Source organism: Engystomops pustulosus, chromosome 8, assembly GCF_040894005.1.
Source record: "Engystomops pustulosus chromosome 8, aEngPut4.maternal, whole genome shotgun sequence".
NCBI classification, from domain to species: Eukaryota; Metazoa; Chordata; class Amphibia; order Anura; family Leptodactylidae; genus Engystomops; species Engystomops pustulosus.
This window is the reverse complement of record NC_092418.1, coordinates 48,396,047-48,421,512: the sequence shown is the minus strand read 5'-3', so window position 1 is coordinate 48,421,512 and position 25,466 is coordinate 48,396,047. Positions and strand designations below refer to the sequence as shown.

The 25,466-nt window shown below is 37.9% G+C and overlaps 1 protein-coding gene across 1 annotated transcript in view; it reads left to right on the top strand.

Annotated features, from left to right (window-relative positions):
- The window catches only part of DNAH7 (dynein axonemal heavy chain 7), a 185,016-nt gene that overhangs the window by 79,040 nt on the left and 80,510 nt on the right, over window positions 1–25,466 (top strand). The window contains exons 35-43 of the mRNA XM_072120857.1: window positions 1,226–1,423; window positions 6,611–6,766; window positions 7,601–7,769; window positions 10,142–10,268; window positions 15,033–15,252; window positions 17,176–18,048; window positions 18,298–18,527; window positions 20,371–20,701; window positions 21,424–21,770. Of these exons, the coding sequence (XP_071976958.1) occupies window positions 1,226–1,423; window positions 6,611–6,766; window positions 7,601–7,769; window positions 10,142–10,268; window positions 15,033–15,252; window positions 17,176–18,048; window positions 18,298–18,527; window positions 20,371–20,701; window positions 21,424–21,770 (2,651 nt within the window). The remainder of the gene's footprint in view (window positions 1–1,225; window positions 1,424–6,610; window positions 6,767–7,600; window positions 7,770–10,141; window positions 10,269–15,032; window positions 15,253–17,175; window positions 18,049–18,297; window positions 18,528–20,370; window positions 20,702–21,423; window positions 21,771–25,466) is intronic.

Below are 25,466 nucleotides of genomic sequence, written 5' to 3'. Positions count from 1 at the left end.
AGATATATTATATCTTTTGAACCCTGCCACACATCACTGAAGAAGCAGAAAGACTGACTGACTGGCAGGACAGTTTCCAAATTGAAGAATTTAGAATATTGAGTATTGTTTTTTAGTGCAGTTTAAAAAAAGTTTAAAAATTTGTATGAAAAACCCTTTGGTTTCATAGTCCAGAGACTTATGTTTTAGGTTAGTGATGGGGAACTTTTTAGTGACCAAGTGCCCAGGCTTAAACCAAAATACACTTATTTATCACAAAGTGCCAATATAAGCAGTAATTTATTTATTTATTTATTTGTGGAACTGTTCCCTACAACTTTCGATCATACCTCCTGTGGACACTGATACAATAAAAATCAGGAGGGCAAATCTGGGCCATCACTGTAGCTTCTCTCCAGGGTCACGCTGTACAGGAAGAGTTGTGGGGACAGCAGGAGGACCTTCAAAGATATTCCCTTCCTCTCCACACTTTTTCCCCCCTATTCTTTCAGTCCCAAACTGCCAAGAGGTTCTAGGTGCCAGGGATCCAAAGCTATGGCTCCTATAATTGAGGACATATCTCACACATGCTTGGCCACTAAGGTGCGACCCTATGAGGACATATGAGATACTTCCTTGGCGATTAAAAATGGTTAAAATAGCACTGAGAGTAGTAAATCTTGACTTGTGTAGAACTTCAATTAGATTCTTTGAGTCTTGTCTGGTGAACTCTGTGCCGAGCTTTAGTGCCCACGGAGAGCACTCTGAGTGCCACCACTGGCACCCGTGCCATAGGTTCGCCACCATTGTTTTAGGTAATTGACGAATAAGCACCACTTCTCAGTTTTTATAGTTCCTGGCGTTGAAGCTTGCTTCTCTTGAGCTACTAACTTATAGCAATGTATAAAATTACACCTGTTACTGATGCCTTTGTTTTTGGTAGGCCGGTACTGTTGAAGTAAATCAGAAGCTGAAAAATAAAAGGCCTGATAGATGTCCATTCTGAATAAGCAAGTCATCATATTCCAAAAAACATCAGCAATACACAATGATCATTCCCTGTATCAGAACAGTAATTTGAGGTTATTATTAGTAGGATCTGTTCCCATTTTTGAAGTGTTCCTTCATTTAAATTTAAATGTATTTTGTGGTATGAACAAAGTTGTGAATGTCAAATTGGAATGCATAAGACATCTAATAAATATTAATGACACAAATATGTTCATATTTAAATATTTAACCATAGGGTGTTGGAAGATGGGAACTATGGACCGAAGACTTGAATTTAGTGCCACCTATACCACGCGACACAATGTTTAATGAAATAATTGTACCCACTTTGGACACCATTAGGTACACAGCATTGATGAAGTTGCTGACTACACACCAGAAACCTACTGTGTTTGTGGGTCCCACTGGTACTGGAAAAAGTACTTATATTATTGTAAGTTATTCTATTAGTTTATGTTCAGTTTTGTTATATTTCTTACGGTTGTGGTAAATAGTATTGAATCTGGAAATCAGTCACATGGACTCTTGTGATCATTTTGTAAACCCATCTTCAATATCATTTTGCTCAGTTTTCCATAAACTGTAGTAGGAGTTACACATCCAGAAACCAGTTACTATCCATTTATAGCACATCTGATGACTGGCAATGTATGTGGAAGCTGTGTTGTGTTTACTCATATTAAAGAAGATTGTTTTTGAATGTTGCCATTGGTTTTCACATTTTCAATAGGAATACGGTAAAGGGACTAAAGTTTTAATTTAATTGTACACAGTAGTCCACCTCATCAGACTTTTACATATTTTATTTTATTTAATAACATTAAACAACTTTGGATTTGAAGAAGCTGTCTTATCAGCCAACTAATATTATAAATGCCCATCTTAAAATAGTCATCTTGTGAAACTTGTTGAACAGGGCCTTTTTTAGTTGTCCCCTTCAAATGAAAGGTCGACCACAATTAAAAAAGATATTTAATTCTTTTTTTGTCTTTCTTTCTTTTTCTGTTTCTTAAATCTACTCAGGATAACAACATGACACATTCTCAACATGACACATTCTCGGGCCGTTTCACACTTCTTAGCGCATTACAAAGCTGTTCAGCGGCTTGATAAAGCGCTAAGAAGCGCGAAACGGCCCGTCACTAGGCCCCGCTCTCCCACTGCACATTACCTCATTAAGGATCTTCGTACATGTTGGTGAGTGCTGCATACTTTTTTCTTCACACGATAAATTTCTTATAAAACAATCATTTCAAAATAGGATTATCTGCACATACATTCATACACGTTTCTTCTTACATTGTGTGCATGAATAATATTGTTACGTCTGTAGCTAGCTGTGTTACATTTTAGAATATATCACATAAGATTTCTTTTTTCTTATCCACTACTACATTCCATTTACTAAAAGAGGTATTCTCATTTCGGCAAATTATTGTTATTGTTTACATGATGAAAAATTATAAATTTTTTCACTTTACTTTCTGTATCAATTTCTCAAAGTTTTCTAGATCTCTACTTGTTGTCCTTCAAAAGAAAGTTTCTATTTTGACTTCCAGTGGACAGAAATCTGACCATGGTCACACAGGTGCACAGCTCGTTAGTATCAAAGAGAGTAATCTAAGCTGTGGATTATAATAAGCGTCACACACGTGTGACCATGGTCACATTTCTGTCCACTGGACATTTATTTGATGAAATTGGAATACCCCTTTAATTAATCAGAGGCCCCCACACTTACCTTCACACATATAATAATATATATAATATACAGCACTCCCTGATTAATAAAGACTTACAGAAATAGAAGACAAAATTTCTATTTCTGTACGTGTCTCTTTGGAGTGCTTGGGAGCTGCTCTTTCGCCAACAATACTATCTGGACCTTGGATGGATCATTGTCCCACTGTTTCTTTGCCACTATACAAGTGTGCATCAGGTGAGCATATACTGCCACTCACCTGACTCATTGCCTAAACGTTATCACACGAGACGCCGTCCTCCTTTGTTGTTTCTTTCATTTTTTCTGATTAATAAAGAGGCCCCTTAGACCGCTCTCGCATGATGCGCTTGCATTGTGTCTTGAAATGCATTGCAAACACATTGGGCAAACATATCACCAAACACATATGTGTAAATAACAACATGTGATTTGCTTTATTAACATTAGTAATAACGATTAACAATGTAACAAGTTGCTTCATATGAAGTTTTGCCTGATACATTTGCAAAGCGTTTTAAATGTATAATGCAAGTGCATCATGTGAAGGCAGCCTCAATAATATATAAGTCATAGATGGCACCCTGTTATTATTACTTTGTGATAATAATTATTACTTGTCTACAGCTACTTCTAATTTATATTTAACTGCCCCTAAAGATTTTATTATATAGAGCCTCCAAAATGAATTCTGTATATACGTATGACCCACTTACACAACCATAACACAATAGCTCAAACAGCTACTTCAATACTGACTACCAGTTTTACTCAACAATAAACATTACACGCAAGTCCCTCTCCTCAGTCTCTCAGACCGTGCATTCTATACCAACACCCAGATCTCCTTAACACCCACTCCCACCCGCAACCCCTGCAATGCCTTTTGAACTTTACCAAAAAGCCAGCGGTCTGCTGCAGTGTCATGAGCGGCAGTGGTGGTGCACAGGAAGCAGTGGAAGCATTGGACACTCTCTGTGATGCAACAGGAAGAGCACTATTAACTGTTTAGTGCCCCGAACAGAGAAAGTGTCCACAGCTTTGTCAGTACTAAGTGTCAGCATCCCCACTGACCTACAGTACAGTGGCCGGGAACATTTTTATAGGGGTTTGGGTAGCTGAGGCCCCCATCCCGGAAGCCAGGGGCCCTGGGCGACCACCCATTCCGCCCATATCTGGACTCGACACTGAGCATATGTTTTTATTTAATTATGACATAGAGGCTCATTTGTATACCATTTTAGTGAATGTTCCATTTATTAATTGTCTGTCTTCTTGATTCTTTTTCCTTAGTTACGGGTAGAATAGACCAGCTTCACTACAGTTGCAGCAGTGTCTTAGTTAAAAGTTGTTGACGTTTTTTGTTACAGTATCAGTAGCTACTTGCACACCATATATTTACCAGCAAGAGTATAGGGCACATTTGCTTACCCGGTCCGGAGGAGATCCCGAAAGTGCATTGTCCGATGACAATGCACTGTGGCGCAATACACTTACATTGTGCGCCCAACTTGCTGAATGTGTCGCTTCCCCGATCAGGTCCGCTGGCTTGCATGGCTTGCAACACAATTTTTAAGTTAAATCCCACGGTTTGTCCGAATCCGTCGGATCGTCCGACGGCCTGCCCCCAATTTGTGTCTCATGAAAGCCAGCGCGATTGCGCCAAAATCCAATTGCATGTGACACAATAACCTTTTAATGTGGCGCAAATCCGAAATCGTCGGAATATCTGACGTTTGTGCGGTCCGCGGACCCTTAGTAAATAAGCCCCTATTTGTGTATAATAGTGGTCTAGATATAAACTACTGTAGCCATATGGATATAGTAATTGCAAAGTAAGATCTTCTTACTTCTGTGCTATAAGAAATTATGAACATGCAAATAGCTAATCTCTTTAACATCCACACAGCGCAATGAATTATTCTCTCAGCCATGTGTTAAATTGCATTATCTTTCAATTTATTTTTTATTATCATTTTTATATTGTTTATTATTTCTTGACCGTATAGAAAACAAAGCAATCCGTAGATTCATCAATGGGAGATTCACTCATTCATCTTTCAAGCAGCATCAAGCAATGAAATGTTTATTTGAGCAATAATGCCCCAATGATCTCCCTCACAATCATCTAAGTAGTCCCTGGTGCCTCATGACATTGTACATGCCTATCTTTTTCTGTTTTAATTAGAGTAGTTCTAAAAATTCAATCAATCATATTGTTACTGTTAGACATATAACATCCCCTGTGTGGGTTTTTATGTTTCCATCTTAAATAAGTTTATCGCTACTGGGAATTTTTTTTACCAGACCAGTAGTTATACTGACATCATTGGATGTTATTTTTTACTGACATCATTGGAAGTGAATATCAACATAATTTGTGTAAGAGTTCAATAAAAGACTAAGAGTAATGATATTGTGTTTAGAAAGCTTAAATTTACATATTTTAGAGACATACATAAAGTTTTATACTGTGAAATCTGTCTGTTTTAGAATACTCTTCCAAACCAATAGTTGATCAATGTTGTGCATGATATATGTATAGTTTTTACAGTTTTTTTTAATTAAAATGTTTCTTAAGATAAGGCAATCCCCGGGTTATATACAAGATAGGGTCTGTAAGTTTGTTCTTAAGTTGAGTTTGTATGTAAGTTGGAACTGTATACTTTATCGTTGTAATGCCAGCCAGAACTTTTTTGGTCTCTGTGACAATTGGATTTTAAAAATGTTGGGTTGTCGCAAGAATCAATATTAACACTAGAGTTTCATTACAGACACATTTGATACCTGTTACAGCTGATTATTGTAGCCTACGACTAAAGTACAATAAATTACCAATATCCAGAGGTCCGTTTGTAACTAGGGGTCGTATGTAAGTCGAGTGTTCTTATGTAGGGGACCGCCTGTACATTCATTAAGTCACTCTTGATCCAATGACTATTGACGGGTTTTTAGTTGTTTAGGTAACTAAGTCATTTTTTATTATGCAGTAAAACAAGTAGTACAGAATTAGTTTTTTTATGAAATCCCTGAAGTCCCTTTTTATATTTGTTATCCATGGCCTCCTTTCTTCTAAAATAAACTTTTAAAATTATGCTAATGATGGCTCTGGGGGGGCAGTTTCATTCATGGTTACAATGAGCAGAGAAGGTTTATCCATCCCATGCTCTTCCTGCTGGTAGATTACACAGGAAGAGAGATAAGGGAGAGAGCAGGGGGAGGTTGAGACCTCATTGTAATGACGTGTGAAAAGACATCACTGAGGGGCTCTGGTAGCCCTATGGCTCATTAGCAGAAATTTAAAAGTTGATTTTAGAAGGGAGGAGGCAATGGATAACTAACATAAAAAGATAACCACAGACATGGTGCCTGGATCTATGAGTAAGGCTATATTCACACGAACGTAGGGGGGGGCGTATATTTAAAAAATATTTATTTTAAGTTTGTGTTTTGCATGTATGCCATTATGTTTTTTTTTTTGTTTGTATCTGTATTTTTGTGAGTATGCGGATGGAGGTGTTATTGCTGTGACACAATCAATTTCCCCTGTGGGGACAATAAAGTATGCTATTGATATACGTCCCCCAAACACTTCTAAGGCCTCATGGTGCCATACTGGAGTGGTACAATGAAGCACGCGTGCGCTGTGTATTCCTATGGAGAGGAGCGGGGGTAAGCAGCGCTCATCCCCTGCTCCTCTCCCCGACGTGATGTATGCCTGCCGTACTGCGGTACAGCGGGCATGCATCGTGTGAATGTAGCCTAAGTGCCCTTGTTTATAATTCTTGATTTTGATGGTCAATTCTGCATAACATTAATGTCTGGAATGGGAGAACACAATAAACTGTTTTGGAACATTTTGAGACTGAAATTAAAATTGTTAACAATATTGATTTTTAGGATTTCTTGTTAAATAATTTGGATAAAGAGATGTACAAACCATTGCTGATCAATTTCTCAGCTCAGACGACAGCAGCACAAACTCAGAACATTATTATGTCCAAGCTTGACAAAAGAAGAAAAGGAGTCTATGGACCTCCCTTAGGAAAGAAAACGGTAACTATTGCACTGTTCATTCAGTGTTTTCTGTTTTAAACATTATTTTTTTGGAATTTTTAAAGACTTTTTAAAAACCTTTTTCCATGTCAACATTATAAAAAGTGCAATATTCTTCGGTTTTCACTGAGACCATTACATCTGACAGTAGACTGATGTGTGGTAATTTTGTTGGCAGTCACTTAATTCACATCACTTACAAGACAGTTTGTAGTAGAATATAACACATCTAGAAATGATGTTTATCATGTCCCTTTTCTGTACAGAAAAGATCTCTTCCATGGACTTCAATGAGTCAGCTACAGTCTATTTTTGCCTATGTCTAATCATAGTTTTGGTTTGGCCTCCATTATGCTTCAAAAATAAGTAGATTTTTGTATGGAGTGGGGAGGCAATAAGTTACATTATATTCTACTATACGTTTATATTGTAGTGTAACTTATAGTGAATGTCTTGTATTTTGTCTGATGCATGGCTCAGACAAGATGAGAACAGAGTCTATTGTCAATTTGAAACCAGTCTGTGTTATTTTTAAGTCTCAATTTTGGGCTTTTTTCTTTGCGTACTTTATAAATTAGAGTTCTGACTTATGGGATGTTTAAATTGTTATTCTCGTTTTTTTGTAACAAGTTTGATTAAATTGCCATCCATTGTCACAACTGCTGACTAACTTATTTTTTTATTAACAGACTTACAAATCCTCTGCATTGAGATCAGGCAAATTTATGATAAAGTGACCATACAAACTTGTATACTCAAATACATCAAATACTTCATCCCCAATAATACATTTGATCCAGGGATTCACTATTGTCTCATCCTTCTTTTTTCAAGGTGGTCTTTGTTGATGATGTGAATATGCCTGCTAGAGAGGTTTATGGTGCTCAGCCTCCTGTAGAATTACTACGCCAGTGGTTAGATCATTGGAACTGGTATGATCTGAAAGACTGCTCCATGATCAAGCTAATTGATGTTCAAATCATGTGTGCAATGGGACCAGCAGGTAAACAATATGTTGAATAAGTGAGAGATGTGGTACAGAAATATTTTCTCAAACACTGCAGTACTTAGGCTACATTGCAGACTGCCATAGCATCGCACATGTGCCATGAGCCGCAAGCCAGAAGGAGATGGAAAGGGTGATCACTGCTCAACCCTCCCCTTTTCATAGGAATCTGAGCAGCCACGCCACTAAATGGGACAAGAATTCCTGCTCTATCTTTTGCAGCTAAGCCGCATGGCTAGGACACAGTGTGAGGAGAATGTCTGACCTCCATTGAGTAGAATGGGGGCCGGGATCTGGTCACAAAACATACAACCACATCATGGCACAGTACACGACTTGTGCTTGTAGCTTTAAAGGGGTGTTCCTATTTAAGCAAATAAATAATATTGTTTGTATAATGAAACATTATACAATTGTTTACTTAGAGTGAATAGAAAATTGTCCACTGTGATCCTGTGTGATGTCACACAGTGTCACAGATAATCAGAGATTTGTGTTATAATGAGCTGTGCACCATCACAGTGACATCACGTGACCATGGATAGATTTCATTACACTGAAAGTAAAAAATGAGGCTATATATAAAATAACAGCAAGCAGAGATCTAGAAAACCACAAAGAATTTATACTGAAAGCATATTGAAAAATTGTTAATCTTTTCAATATACAAACAATAATATTTATTTGCATAAATGAAAATTAAAATAAATTTTTTTCTGTAAATGTTCTTTTCTTTTACATTTTTCATTGCACAGAAAGCTGTTCCAAATCAGTAAACAAATAAATTGTAGACAACATCTTTAACATCTTATAGCACAGTACATTTCCAGATGTACCATATATACTTGAGTATAAGCCGACCCAAGTATAAGCCAAGGCCCCTATATTTACCACGAAAAACTGGGAAAACCCATTGACTTGAGTATAAGCCGAGGGTGGGAAATGCATTGGTCGCAGCCCCTCCCAGTATATAGCCAGCAAGCCCCCAGTAGTATATAGCCAGCCAGCTCCCAGTAGTATACAGCCAGCCCCGTTACTATATAGCCTGCCAGCCCCTGTAGTATATAGCCAGCCAGTCCCCTTTAGTATATAGCCATCTGCCAGTAGTATACAGTCAGCACTGTTTAGTATATAGCCAGCCAGCCTCCTTTAGTATTCAGCCATCCCCCAGTAGTATACTACCAGCCAGCCCCCTGCAGTATACTACCAGCCAGCCGCCTGCAGTATACAGCCAGCCAGCCCCCTGCAGTATACAGCCAGCCAGCACCCTGTAGTACATAGCTAGCCTGCCCCCTGTAGTTTATAGCCAGCCCGCCCCCTGTAGTATACAGCCATCCAGCCCCCGGTAGTATACAGCCAGCCTGCCCCCTGTAGTATACAGCCAACCTGCCTCCCGTAGTATACACCCAACCTGCTCCCTGTAGTATACAGACAGCCTTGCCCCTGTAGTATACAGCCAGCCCCCTGTAGTATACAGCCAGCCTTCCCCCTGTAGTATACAGCCAGCCTGCCCCTGTAGTATACAGCCAGCCTGCCCCTGTAGTATACAGCCTTCCCCCTGTAGTATACAACCAGCCTGCCTCCTGTAGTATACAGCCAGCCTGCCCCCTGTAGTATACAGCCAGCCTGCCCCCTGTACAGCCAGCCCACCCAGCACTTAAATAAACTTACATACTCACCTTCGGGTGATTCCGATGTTGGCGCGGCTCCTATTCTGTCTTTTACGCGATGCTCCAGTCCACTTGTCTCCTTTTCTTTCTTCGGTCTCCTCTAACAGCCGACAGAGAGGTGGCCATGTGCTCTGCCAGCCGGCGCATACTATGACCCGGCTGGCAGATAACATGGCTGCGTCTCTGACGGGTGTTACAGAAGACCGAAGAACGAAGAGGAGCCACAGGGAAGACAGATAAGGAGCTGCGCTGAGCATCAGGGGCGGCGGAGGGTGAGTATGTAGGTTTAATTAATTGACTTGTGTATAAGCCGAGGTGAGGTTTTTCAGCACATTCTTTGTGCTGAAAAACTCTGCTTTTACACGAGTATATATGGTACTTTAGGAAAGTTGTTCAACACTTTTATTTTATATAAAGAATAAATGTATTTCTAGAATAAATGTATTTCTAATCTTTGTTTTTTTTTTTACCTCACTGACAAGTATAGTTGTCTAATCATTCAAAGTATATAGGAAGATACTAAAGATGTTGTTGGCTACTGTGACTGTCAATTGAAATATGCATTGCTTAAATTTAGAACATGCAATTAACAAATCTAAGAGCACATCTACATGTTGTATCTCATATATAATTGTAGATGCCAGTATCAGTCAATTTTTTTAATGGTTTATGTCAGTCCACATATATTTTCTTGTTTAGGTGGTGGAAGAAATGTCATAACACCACGATTCCTCCGGCATTTCAATACTATAACAATTAATGAATTTGATGACAACTCTATGTATACTATATTCTCCAGGATACTAGAATGGCACCTTTCAACACGGTAAATAGATGTCCACCTATTATATAAATTTTAATTTAGAAGCTCTATTTTTTATGTATTGTTTATAAACCAAAACTAGGAATGAAATGAAAAAAAATTTCTGGAACCCATCAATGATATGAGTAGCATTGACACAACAATGTGGGAAAAAAAACTCACCAATTCAGCAGTTTTTATGCTTTTTTGCAGGCAAATTTGGATTGGTATATACTGTAAATACTCTAGTATAAGCCGATGCCCGCAATTATACCACAAAAAACTGAGAAAAATTATTAGGGGAGATTTATCAGAAGTGTCTGAGGTAAAACTGTTCTATTTGCCCATGGCAACCAATCAGAGCTCAGCTTTAATTTTTTAAACAGCTGTGGGAAAGCGAAAGCTGAGCTCTGATTGGTAGCCATGGGCAACTAGAACTTTTCTGCTCTTAGACACTTCTGATAAATCTCCGCCATTGACTCGGGTATAGGCTTGGGATGGGAAATGCAGCTGCTATAATGTGAGAAAATGTCACACAGCCTCCCCTCATTAATAATATGTCCAGCAGCCACCTACTTTCACTAATAAAATGTCCAGCAGCCTCCCTTCATTAATAAAATGTCCAACAGAGCCCCCTCATTTGTAAAATGTCCACACCAGCCGCCTCATTAATAAAATGTGCAGCATAGCCCCCTCATTAATATAATGTCCAGCAGAGCCTCTTTAATGAAATATCCAGCAGAGCCCGTTTAAAAATAAAAAAACTCCGTACTCCCCTTACTCTTCTCCCCATTGCTCTATCTTCTTCTTCTCTCCTTGGCTCTTTGCCGCTTTCGGCCAGTGTGGGCAGAGGAACATCTATGTACTCTGCCTGCACAAACACATTGTGATGTCTCACAGCGGTCATAGTATGTGCTTCGAAGTACATACTGGGAAGAGCCCAGTCAAATGATCTGAAGAGAGAAGAAGCCAGAGCTGTGGTGAACGCTGGATTATAAGCCCAGGGGGGATTTTTTAGCACAAAAAAATTAATTATGTGCACTATAGTCTAGGAGCTGCTGTTAAGTAAAAAAAAAAAAGCAGGAACTCCTTACATCATAAATCCTTATTACATAAGGAGTTCCATCTCCAGCAGTGAGGTTGGTTTGTACGGCTGAACTCTTTGCAGTCCATGGTTCATAGACCAACAGGGGCAGCGTAATTCCACCTTGAATGTGAAACTTTAGGTTCAATAAAGTAAAGGTGAGACTTTAATACTGGTGCCTTGGATCCATAATGTGGAGAATGGTAGCCTACAACAGTGAAAGGGTTATTGACATTGGCAGAGAAGGGGGAAAGCCTAACATAGTGTACAGGTTAAAGGGATTTTCTCAATATAGAGAAATAATTTTCTGCAGATACAATCATTGTAACTTTCAACATTTCGGACAATGGGGGACTTCAAATGCCCAGAATGCCCCATGTGACAGAATGATAATGAACACGTTCAGCCAATTTCTCGGATGGTTAGTTGAGGCAATTCCATAGAACTTATAAAACTTCCCTATCCAGTGTTATCCCGACCTTTCACAGGACTAGAGACTGTTTAGCTTCTTTTCTTCTCCTGGTGATAAAAGTAGTAAATAGCAATGTGTATTGTGCATAAATAGCGTAAATTCATAATCATTCCAGTCTCTCATTTGAGGAGAAAGAACACCTGTGTAAACTGCTCGGAAGCTAAATTTGAGTAAATAATAACCCTTCCAGCTTCTATTTCCAATTATATTTAGCATTCAAATAATTTATGCATCGTAAGATGAGTGTATTTTCCTGATAGATGTTGATTTTTCGATTATTCTCTAATATGAGTGTATATCTTTTTAATCAGTCTAATCAGTGTCATCATTACTTTTAACAACCTGCTAGTAATATTTTAAAATTGCCTTAATGAATGTAAATGTCAAGTGGAATGTTTACATATTCCAATAGTTGCTATAAATGAGCATTAGGTATTCAGCTGATGAACAAGATTGTTTTTCTTAACAAATTACAATTATCAATTCCTTAAGAAAGCTTGAGTTACAGTGGAAAACCTTACACATTTTTTTATCATACAATTATTAAAGAAACATTCCCATTTAACAGGCCTGTGGCCTCATGCCAGGATTTGCCATGGCAAATTGGGGCTTACTGCTGGGATGGCAGCGAAAGCTTTAGACAGACAAATAAATAACATTGAAGCTTATTTACTAAGGGTCCGAGGACCGCACTATCGTTGGATATTCTGACAATTTCCGTTTTTGAGACGCATTTAGGAAGGGTTTTTGGTGCACGCCATTGGATTTTGGCGCATTGGCGCCGGCTTTCATGAGACACAAATTGGGGGGGGGGGGGCGGGCCGTTGGACTAAGCGTGGGATTTAACATTTAAATTGTGTCGCAAGCCATGCACTTACATGCACCTAGAAGAAGATGGTGAACTCTCCGGCGGACCTGAGTGGGGAGCGACACATGCAGGATATCCGACGCACGCTCGTAGTGAATCGTGGCACAATCCATGATCGTCGGACATTCCGGATCGGGAATTGCGACACGGACAGGTAAGTAAATGTGCCCCATTGTCTACAAGCTTTTCAAATGACAGTTAGCATACATCAGCCCTTTAGTATGCAAGAAGATCATCTGTCCTTATATTCTAACACATACCACTGTCCATTTTCGCTAGAAATTAGATACTCAGATACTTTTTAACTCCTCGTCATTCACATTTTATTCAGTACCCAGAAAGTAAAGAACACAGACAAGTGGATTTGTACAAAGTTTCTTAATTCTGTTTTTATGTCAATTGTATATGAGTCCCCAAGCCTTCTAATTTAGTACATCCCTCTCCATAGACTTGGTCCTAGAGGCTGAAACCAACAATACTGGAGTAATGGGGGTGATTTGTCAAGCTGTCTGCGTCAGAATTCGGGATGCTGCCTTGTGCCAGGGATTGTCCACTTTCAGAAAATAAGTGAAAAGTTATACAATTTCCCAATATACTTTCTGTATCACTTCTAAATGTTTTTTTACTTCCTGTGGCTAAAAACTGATCCTTGGTCATGTGATGTCACCCAGGTACACACAGAGACTGTGTGTTATAGATAATGAGCCATGCCCCTGTGTAACATCACATACAGTGGACAGATTTCTAACCACAGGAAGTAAACAATGAAGCTTCCTATAGAATGACAGCAAATAGACATCTAGAAAACTGTGAGGAATTGATATTGAAAGTATATTGGAAACTAACATACTTATGAGTGAAAACCGGTTGTTACATAATTAATCACAATGTGGTTCTTTAAAAATCTAATTCATTTTATTTATTAAATACAATTAAAAAAAAAGGACCACTGCAAATGTGAAAATTCATGACAAAATAAATAGTTTCCAAAGATCCATGAGATACATCACCGCATCACCAAATACATCAGGACAGGCCCCCTGAGGAAGCGGGGACATGCGAAATGCGTGTCGGGGTAGCGCATCCCACCTCACCAAACATTCACACATTATGGGTAAGTGGATTTAGAAAACATATCTACCGAGTAAATTATTGGAAACTTTGATCGCTACCCTTTTGTGCATCCTTTATCTTTCCTTATACCTGTACAGACAATTATAATGCACTGACACTTTAGAATCTTGTATGGCAGATTGACTTATAACAACACTGGCACTATATGAATTGCATTAGTCTGCACATATTGTCTAATGATAAAAATCTCAGAGAATATGTATTTGGTGATGCGGTGATGTATCTGATGGATCTTCAGAAACGATTTATTGTGCTATGAATTTTCACATTTGGAGTGGTCCTTTTTTTTTTTTTAATTGTATTTAATAAATAAAATGAATTTGATTTTTAAAGAATCACATTGTGATTAATTATGTAAGAACCAATTTTCACTCATAAGTATGTTGGTTGAGTATATGTGTTGGAGTGGGTTCAAATAGGAGGTTATACCTCAGACATAAGCTATTTGTTATATGCCGATTATTTGGTTTTAAGTATATTGGAAAATAGTATAACTTTTCTTTACACAAACAATACCAATCAATTACTGAAAATGGACAATCCCTTTAAGGATTTTAGACTATTTTTAGGCACTTTAACGGAAAAGGAAAGTGACATTGGAAAAGGGAAGGGGCCTGCAGCAAAAAGTAAGAGCGCCAAAAATTAAATAATTAAACTAAACCAACTAATACATTGTGCAAAGTACGACTCAACTTCTTATACTACTCCAGATATATCTTCCAGCATAAAACACAGTTATAAATCTGGCGCAGCAGAAGATTGCCTGGTCTTACTCTGCACTGGTCAAATGTATGACACCTTGAAATTTTTTTTATTTTCTTACAACTATGGATGATATTGTACATTGTATATATACAGTACATTGCATGGCAACATGTGGAAATCTAGCTAGATGGGAAGCTAGCCTAACATTACTGTTTTAAAAGGCTACGAGAAATATGTGAAACCTGTGAGTTTTTCCATATCGGTTGGAATTCACAGGATGAGCATTGTTAAATTTCTAGGAATAAAGAAAAATGTTAGGAATACAATGTGTACAATTATAAAACAGCTATACAGATTTTCTCAGTCTAGATGATACTCCTCACAAATTACTGTCTCCCAAACTTTTATATAGTTGTTTAAGAAGTTTTCTTTTTACAGAAATATAACATTACAGAAATCTTGTTAACACATAACGTCTGTTGCTGAAATATAACTTCTCAGAGATTTCTTATTATTTCCTACCAGGTACAACTTTCCAAGCGAATATACAGTATTAACACCACAGATTATACACAGCACCATGGCAGTGTACAAGGAAGCAATGAAAAATCTGTTGCCTACTCCAGCAAAATCTCACTACTTATTCAATCTTCGTGATTTTTCTCGTGTCATTCAAGGCATCTGTTTATCACGTCCTGAGACTTCAGATTCTCCCTTACTAATTAAGCGGCTATGGGTTCATGAGGTACAGAAATGCTCTCAAACAGTCAACTTTATTTTCCAAAAACAATCAAATGTTAATGTCTTTAGGCAGATTATGTTTATCTTGCCCTTTTTTATTATAGTTCAAACAAAAAGATCAAGTACAACATAAAGTATAAAGGGAAGGATTGCAATCATTTCATAGTTATCTTTCATGGAATCCCTGATTTACCTGATTTTACTAAACATCTCTAGAGATTGGGTTATGTCATAATTTTGTAGAGGATTTGGATGTTTGGAATGTGCTTATAAACAGGGTTTTCTATTCAGCCAAACAACAAGCATGCAACAACCCTTAAAGGAAAGTGTAGCAGAAGCATTCCTATTATTGATTATCACTACAGCCTTAATTTTTAAGTGCAAATTAGGAAATGAATGTTTCACTGAGATTTGTTGCTGTGAGCAAAGTCTTTTGTGTATGTATGTACGTCATGGTCAACAGGGACTTCTCACAACGTGACATACTAATATGTCCAGCTTCTGGCACCGGCTCCTGAAAGGAGTTGGTGCCAGAAGCTGTGAGTGTCAGCTATATATTACAGCTGATACCCGCCTGTAACACTTGCAATCAGAGATTTTTGTGTCACTTACCGGTGAGGTCTGATCCTCTGATGCCACTGTATTGCACTGTATTGGATGTATAAGAGATTGAACAAGCGATCAGAAATGTCCCCTCAACAAAAGCATTCCCTATACACATCTAATAAAGTACAAAAAACCCCCCAACAAGATCACAAAAAAAAATCCCACATATTTGGTATTGCCGCATCCAGTACAATCTATACAATAAATCAGAAACATTATTGCACCCACTCGGTGCACACAACATAAAAACAAAACCTGAAAAACTTGCCAAAAATGTAAACTTTTCATAAAATCAACCTTCACAAAAATGTGCTCCAATATAGTACCACTAAAAAGAACAACTCGAACAACCCTAAAACCGCTCTGTCAATCAAAAATTGTTAAAGTTATGTCTCTGAAAAGATGGCATATGAAAACAAATGATATTTTCTCTAAATTAGTTTTTCTTCAGTAAAATTGTAAAAATATATTTAAAAACTATATAAATGAGGTATCACCGTAATCATAGTGATCTATAGAATAAAGATAACATATTATTTTTATGGTATGGTAAACGTCTCCTAAACAACTGCAAAAAATAGGAAATCAGAATTGACAATTTTCTTTTACTCCATACATTCAAGAGTTAATAAAATATCATCAATAATATGAAGTATTTTTAAAGTGCTTCTAATCTCGCAGAGATGTCCAAATCCCCCCCCCCCCCCCAAAATATAGCTTGTGTAGCCTTCAAAAAGTGTCAATGCAAATCTGCACTGAATGGCCCTTCTTCCCTTCAATGCCATAGCGTGTGCCCAGATAAACATATCACCAACATGTTTTAACTAGCAATTGTGTCGCGCTCAATCAGATTTTGGAGCAATCGCGCCGGCTTTCATGCAACACAAATTGGCGGGCAGGCTGTCCAATGATCCAACGGACAAACCACGGGATTTAACTTAAAAATTGTGTTGCAAGCCAGGCACTTGCATACACCAGAAAGAAGAAGGAACTGCGGCGGACCTGATCGGGGAAGCGACACATTCCGGAAATTGGCACACGATTTTATTGAATCGCGGCACAGTGCATTGTCTTCGGACAATGCACTTTCAGGATCTCCTCTTGACAGGGAAAGTAAATGTGCCCCAATGTGTCACGAGAAAACAATCCCAAAATCCCCTAGATATGTTCCAAAGTTATAGCCACTTATAGTGACACATGTCAGATTTGAAAAAATGGGCCGTGTCAGGAAGGTAAAAAGGGCCTTAAGTGATAAGTGGTTAATATATTTGGAGTGTTAAACTTTCTGTAAATGAATTGTTTGTATATCTCATTGATACAGGTTCTTCGAGTTTATTATGATCGCCTGGTAGATAATGCAGATCGTTCTTGGCTTGTTAGCTATATTGAAGAAGTTGTGAAGAGTCACATGAGAGAAGACTTTCATCAACTGTTTCAACATCTTGACTTTAATGGTGATGGAAAAGTAGAGGAAGATGACCTTCGTAGTTTAATGTTCTGTGATTTTCATGACCTTAAAAGAGAAGACACAAACTATAAAGAAATAACTGATTCTAATAAGCTGCGTTTAGTTGTGGAAAGTCATTTAGAGGAATTCAATAACATTAGTAAAAAACCAATGAATTTGGTTTTGTTCAGATTTGCAATTGAACACATATGTAGAATATCTCGTATATTGAAACAACCTCGCAGTCATGCTCTTCTTGTTGGTGTTGGAGGAAGTGGCCGTCAGTCTGTTACTCGATTAGCTGTTCACATGGCTGACCAGAGACTCTTTCAAGTTGAAATTTCAAAAAGTTATGGTACTTCTGAGTGGCGTGAGGACTTGAAACAGATTCTACGTCGTTCTACAGAGGGTGAAATGCAAGGGGTCTTTCTCTTCACTGATACACAGATTAAGAAGGAATCTTTCTTAGAAGACATTAACAATTTGCTCAATGCAGGAGAGGTTCCAAATCTTTTTGCACCTGATGAAAAACAGGAAATATGTGAAAGAATGCGACAGATAGACAGACAGAGAGATAAATCAAAGCAGACTGATGGCAGCCCACTTGCTCTCTTCAACTTGTTTGTTGACCGTTGCAGAGATCAACTTCACGTTGTACTTGCCATGAGTCCTATTGGAGATGCATTCCGGAACCGTCTTCGAAAATTTCCCGCTCTCGTTAATTGCTGTACAATTGACTGGTTCCAGGTAATATTTATATTATCATTAAATGCAAATGGTTTTCATTTCTGTTAATTAAAGATACAAGGTTTATTATATTATATAAAATATGGATATGTTCGTCATAAAATAGCCTGTACCTACCTTATAAGTCAAATATTTTTAGAAAAGGAATTTGATTTGCATATCTGATAATTCTTTAGTATCTTATTTAATTTTTAACATTTTTATGTGTAATTAATTTTAATTGTCCATAATTTTTTCCATGGTAACTAGTCCTGGCCAGAAGATGCACTTCAAGCTGTTGCAACAAGATTTTTGGAAGACATTGAAATGTCAGAAGAAATTCGCAATGGATGTATTGATATGTGTAAAAGCTTCCACACATCAACTATTAACTTGTCTGAGAAGTTTCGTGCAGAATTACAAAGATATAATTATGTGACGCCTACATCTTATTTGGAACTCATCTCCACTTTTAAAACTTTGTTAGAGAAAAAACGGTCGTAAGTATTTATCACTATAAATATTTTGTACTAAAGAAGTTTTGTGAATACCAAAGATAGTTGTGATATATCTGAATAACCATACAGTATCTTAAATTAGAGAAGACGGATTAATTCTGACCCATAAGGTTTTTGGTATAATGAACATTAAAACTAATTATGTAACTATATTGTATATTTCTCATAATAGGATGCACCAAGACCTATAATTAGAAGCAAAAAAAGGGGAAAAAGTTATTTTCATATTGCATGGGTAATATTCTGGCAATATAGTCAGGTGTCTGCCACACTGCCCCACGTAATGTTCAAGTACTGTCTCCCACAGTGCGTCTCCCCGCTGCCATCAGGCTGTTCAACAAACAAGGCCTAAACAGAAGTAACCCGTGCCACCCACCTAACCAGTCCCTACAAGTCCCATCCACAGACTAAACATCAAACTGCCGATCATTGCTTGTCTCTTTTTTGTCTTTTTATCCCCCTTTTCTTTTTGTTCTTTTATCCCTAATGTTATTGTTGTCATAGTTTGTACTTCACTCTCTGTACCCTCTCTGCTGCTGTAACGCTGTGAATTTCCCCACTGTGGGACTAATAAAGGATTATCTTATCTTATCTTATAAAGAGTCTATCGGCCATATGCATACTGACTGTAGTTGTTGGTGAATATTTTTACCAATGTTTCCATGGGCATCTCGTTGATGATTTAGGCCCCTTTCACACTAACGTATGATTTATGACAATAACATATGATTTCTCCAGTCCTGTATTTCTGAGCCGAATGATGTTTTCTGTATGCACACCTCATCTTGAGCTCACCTCCACATGCCTTTGAAGTGGAACCTTATACTCTTACCTAGAGCTTAGACCATCCCTGTATTTAAGCTTTTAGATGCACCCTAGAAGAACAGTATGGAATAGTCCAAAAAATATGGTATGTTCTTAAAAATGTTTCTCAGCCTTAATAAGCAGTTTGGAACATTTGTGTTACAGCTGTATCATGGTCTTCTGCTTTTCGGCTGAGAAGGCGCTAAATTCCTCTGGTGCTTTTAAGTTGGCACTCTGAACTGCACTCTCCTGCTGTACAGCTGCAAAGCTGCAACCTCTGCTCTAGACCAGTAAGGGTTAAGGCTTACACATTTTCAGAGTTCTGCCTCTCCTTCAAGGGTGAACTTTGATTTTAGATCTGTGTGCAGCTATTTACCCTTGCTGGTCAAACTATTTGTCTGCCCAGCTGTGTTATACTCTGCTATCTATATTCTGTTTCTCTTGCTTGCCCTGGTTTCTGAATATTTACTACATCCTCGACCATTGTTTTTGATTCTGTACTGTATTTGCTATCTAGTTGTGACTCAGATTGTTGACCTTCCGTTTATGTAATTTGTCTGTCTTGTTACACGTACACACTTGGTGTGGGAAGGGAACAGTTATGTCACTGTCCTTGTATGTGTCCGGCTATTACAACTTGCTTACCTGTATATAGTATTCACACAGAAGTGTAGTGAGTGGTGAAGGACACACATGACTGGCCACCTTATTATTCACAGTGTCTTAGTGACCTACATCTATCTGAAATTTAATGAAATTAGAGAATTAGAATGAGAAATTTCCTTGACTTATATACTTGAGGGTTTATTTTTATTTTCACACATACCTGAAAGTGTAAAAACACAAAATCTATACTTTCCTGTGTTTCTCAACAAGTTTGCAAATAAAACACTGAATATTTTGTTCATGTTAACTCTATGTCGGTGTATAGAACTTTCAATATTGCTTGTGAATTTGTTGCTCATTTATTAAAGGTGCAATAAATGAAAGGATAAATAATTCACATTTTTCTTCTGTACAGGGAAGTAATGAAAATGAAAAGAAGATATGAAGTGGGATTAGAGAAACTAGAATCAGCTGCATCACAAGTTGCCACTATGCAAAGTGAGCTAGAGGCTCTACAGCCCCAGTTGAAGGTTGCTAGCAGAGAGGTTGATGAGATGATGGTTGTCATTGAAAGAGAGTCAATTGAAGTAGCTAAGACTGAAAAGATAGTCAAAGCTGATGAAGCTGTGGCAAATGAACAAGCAATGGCTGCTAAAGCAATCAAGGATGAATGTGATAGTGATCTGGCTCAAGCTTTACCTATTTTGGAATCTGCTCTGGCTGCTTTGGACACCCTTACTGCCCAGGTAATTTTATTCTATGTACGGATACAGTTCCTTCGTATGCCTCATCACATTAAAATGACCAAGTCATCACACATTATACACTGATTTGGATTACACTGCTAAAGAATTAAAACTCTTCTGGAATCAGCTGTGAAACAACATTTCCCCTTTTTGGATTTCTGCTTGTTTAAGTCCAAGATGCAAATAGTAGGAGTTATGTATACAGTAGTTCTATTGCCGCTACCTCAGTCAGCTCATTATCCAACTATAAAGCTTCCTTGCAGCTGTGATTTCCTGCCAGTAATTTATTTTACCTACATGTGTGTTTGTTCTGCTTGACCTGATTTAGGAGTCTACCTTCTGCCTTCTGCTTTTTTTCTGATCATCCTTTGTCTCCTGATTTTGTTTATGGTTATATTCTATTTGGGACTTTGGTTTGTGCCTTTGACTCTTCTCCACTGATTACGATTTTGTATCTGACATAATCTTTTTGTATGATCTAGCTTGCTGACCCCAACTTTGGCCTTCTTCCTCACATTAGTGTCGAGAATGTCACTCATCATCTAGGGAGGTCATCAAGTAGACATGGAAAGTAGGCGGGTGCGTTTGTATCAGGGCTCCCTTCCCCCTCATCCCAAGCTGACAATTCTGCCATTTTTGTCTGTATTCCTGTTGATGATATTAGAATTATTAGAATTCCTTTAATTGAAAATATACTTTAAACTACATATCTTATTCACCAGGACATTACTGTGGTAAAGTCTATGAAAAGTCCCCCAGCTGGAGTAAAGCTTGTCATGGAGGCAATTTGCATTTTGAAAGGAGTGAAACCTGATAAAATCCCGGACCCCAGTGGTTCAGGACGGAAGATTGAAGATTTCTGGGGACCAGCAAAAAGAGTACTGGGTGATATGAAATTTCTCCAGTCTCTACATGAATATGATAAGGATAATATCCCACCTGCATACATGAATATTATAAGAAAGCAATACATTACCAATGCAGAGTTTATTCCAGACAAAATCCGCAATGCATCTACAGCTGCTGAAGGGCTGTGTAAATGGGTCATTGCCATGGATTCCTATGATAAGTAAGAAAATAAAACTTAATAAAGTATTAGATTAAATTAGATTAGATTAGATTTATAAACTGCATCAAACTAATATAGAAAGCAGGTATAATATTTGAAATTCTTGTTCTGTATATTGTGACTGTGTATCAGTGTATATTTGGGGAATATTTTGGTGACTTATGCTGTTGTTATATCAGTGCTGTATCAAAAAATTAATAATTCTTCAGCAGACTTCAGCTAAGTCTGTTTCAAGTGCATGAGAGAGAGAGCTGCACTAATTGGGCGCCGCCACAGTGAGGTGCTTCTGGCTGGTATAATATATAGATGGTTTTGGAGCATCTAGGTAACGTGTCTTGAGTTTGCCTCCCAATCTGCTATTGATAACTTATCCTTGGGAATATACAAATGTGTTTCACAGGATAGTATAAGGAAAACATTGACTCTTAGCTACTTTGTAAGGCAACCCCCTAGACATCAAATATGACTTTCTGGAAGCCTTAAGACATGATGTAGGATAAAAGCCAAACCAGTATATTTATCCAAAAGACTGTAGACAGTACTTGTTTAGTAAAAGGCTTTTGACTTGAAATAACAGTTCTTCTTAAGGATACCTTTATCAATTAAGGCTGCCTTGCAGACATGCAGAGATTTACAGCCATTGATTCTCCAGTGGGGGATACAAGGAAATATGCAAATATCATTTCCAGGATGGTATAATTAAAATAGTACCTCTTATCAAAGTCACTGTAAGAACAACTTCCACTTCCTGGACCTAGTCAAAAGCCTCTCACCCAGCTAAACAAAAACATAAAAACAGTGCAGTCTACAGTGGGAAATATGTTACTTTTGGAACAGTCATCCTGGTTTGGCTTTTATCCTGCATCATGTCATTAGGCTTCCGGAAAGTCATTCTTGATGTTAAGGGGATTGCCTTACAAGATAGTTGAAAGGAAATTCTTATCTTGTTTAATCCCTGTGCTGAGTGGTTTTGCTAATAAAACAATTCAGGACCTTGGGAAAGCTGGATCCACATTTACATACATTACACACAAGCTTTCTGTACAGCCAAGACAGGACTTATCAACCTGAGCTGGATCACTCATACACAACAGCAGGGGGATGGTGCAGCAATTGATTATTCTGCCTGGCAGGGAGAACAGTGATTGTATCATCTTCTGGGGCAATGCATAACTAATGTGAAAGGAACGGCGCTGAGCCCAGGCACAGAAGCCACAGAGCTTCATTAACATAATGTTATAATTGTTTTCTTTCAGCAAAACCACTCAGCTCAGGGATTAAAGAAGAGATGCTGTTGCATCAGTCTAGCTACAGCATTCTTAAGATATCTTTGGCTTATAATGCATCAAATCAAATGGTAGGTTTCCTTTGATTGACAAAGTCTACATAAGAATAGATCTTTCTTCCCGGACCTATCCTATGGATACATTGTCAATAGTAAAGTCTCAGAAACCCCTTTTAACCCCTAGGCGCACCACGACGTTATACTACGTCCCCGGGGCTAGATGCTTAGCGCACCGGGACGTAGTATAACGTCTAGCTTCTGGGACCGGCTCACGAACGGAGCCGGTACCAGAAGCAGCGGCTGTCAGCTGTCTATCACAGCTGACACCGCGCTGTAACACCCGCGATCGGAGCCGGCTCCGATCGCGGGTGTTAACCCCTTACACGCCGCGGTCAAGCATGACCGCGGCGTGTAAGGGTGTTCCTGCTGTGGATCGGATCCCCCGTGCCGCTTACCGGGGGATCCGATCCTCTTCCGGGCAGCTCCGAGGACTCGCATGTGCCCCGGAGCTGCCCGGTCTCCATGGCAGCCAGACCCCTTCCGGGTCTGACTGCAAACTGTCTGAGCATGCGCAAGCTTGCTCAGACAGTTTACACTGCTCTACAATAAAATAGTATTGTAGAGCAGTGTATTGAACTTAAACCAGTGATCAGAGCATCACTGGTTTAAGTTCAAGTATGTATAAGTAAAAAAAAATGCAAAAACAGTTAACACTACACATTATAATAAATAAAAAATAAATACATAAAATATAAGCCCCTAAAATGTCACTTTCCCATAAAAAACTTAATAAAGTATAAAAAACATAAAAACACAAAAAAAACCTGCATATTTGGTATTGCCGCGTCCGTAACAATCTGCATAATAAAACAGAATTGTTACTGGACCCGCACGGTAAACGCCGGAGGAAAAAAACGCAAAAAACGTTCCGAAAAAAGATAATTTTTAATTAATACCCTATAAAAAATGCTCTAAAAAGTGATTTTAAAAATTTTATGCACTCTAAAATAAGCCCACTAAAAAGAACAACTGTTCTCGCAAAAAATAAGCCCCTAACCAGATTTGTCAGCCAAAAAATAAAAAAGTTATGCATATGAAAAGATGGTGATGCTAAAATGAATAAGATTTTCTCCAAATTAGTTTTTATTCAGTACAATTGAATAAAATACACAAAACCCCCACATATTTGGTATCCCTGCGTCCGTAACAATCTGTATAATAAAACAGAATTGTTATTAGATCCGCAAAGTGAACCCCGTAAAAAACAACCTAAAAAAACTCTCTCTGAAAAAGATGATTTTTTATTAATGCCCTTTAAAAATGCTCTAAAAAAAGTGATTTTAAAAAGTTACGCAATCTAAAATAAGACCACTAAAAAGAGCTATCATTCTTGCAAAAAATAAGCCCTTAAACAGATTTGTGAGGTGAAAAATAAAAAAGTTATACATATGAAAGACGGTGATGCTAAAATTAACAACAATTTTGCCAAATTACTTTTTATTCAGTAAAAATGGTAAAAAATAAAAAATATATATAAATGAAGTATTTTCATAATCGTGGCGACCCATAGAATAAAAATAATATACTATTTTTATGGTATGGTTAACGGCCAAATAAAAAACACATAAAATTTTTCCTAAAAATTGATGATTTTCATTTCCTCCACCAACAAAGAGTTAATTAAATCTCACCAATTAGCTGTAGATGCCCCAAAATTACATACCAGAAAAGTGCATCTCATGTGGCAAAAGAAATAAGCCCCTATAGGTCCTCATTAAAAAAAAGAAAAAATTATAGCCTGTACAATGTGAGATAGCAAATCTGATTTGGATGGCGCCTCCTTCCCTTCTATGCCCGGCCGTGCGCCCATACAGAAGTTACCACCACATATAGAGTATCCGTGTACTCGGGAGAAATTGGGTATCAAACTTTGTGGAGCCTTTTTTAATTTAATCCATTTTAAATGTTTAATTTTCCACCCAAAATGAGAGTATTGTGAAAAAATATTACAATTTGCAGACTGCACCTCCATTTTGTTTTAACCCCTATAAAACACGTAAAGGGTTAACAAACTTCTTAAAAGTAGTTTTTCATACGTTGAGGGGTGTAGTTTCCACAATGGGGTAATTTACGAGTCTTGCTATTATTTAGGCCTCTCAGTGTCAATTAGAAGTTGATCAGGTCCATCTAAGTACGGGTTTTGGCGATTTTACAAAAAATGTGAAAAATGGCACCCAAATTCTGAGCCTCATAACATTCTAGTAAAATATGTGGAATCTTAAAAAACCATGCCAACATAAAGCAGACATTTGGGAAATGTAAGTTATGAATTTATTTGGGTGCTATGACTGTCTGCATCAAAAGTAGAGAATTTAGAACGTTGAAAATAAAGAATTTTTCAAAATTTTTGC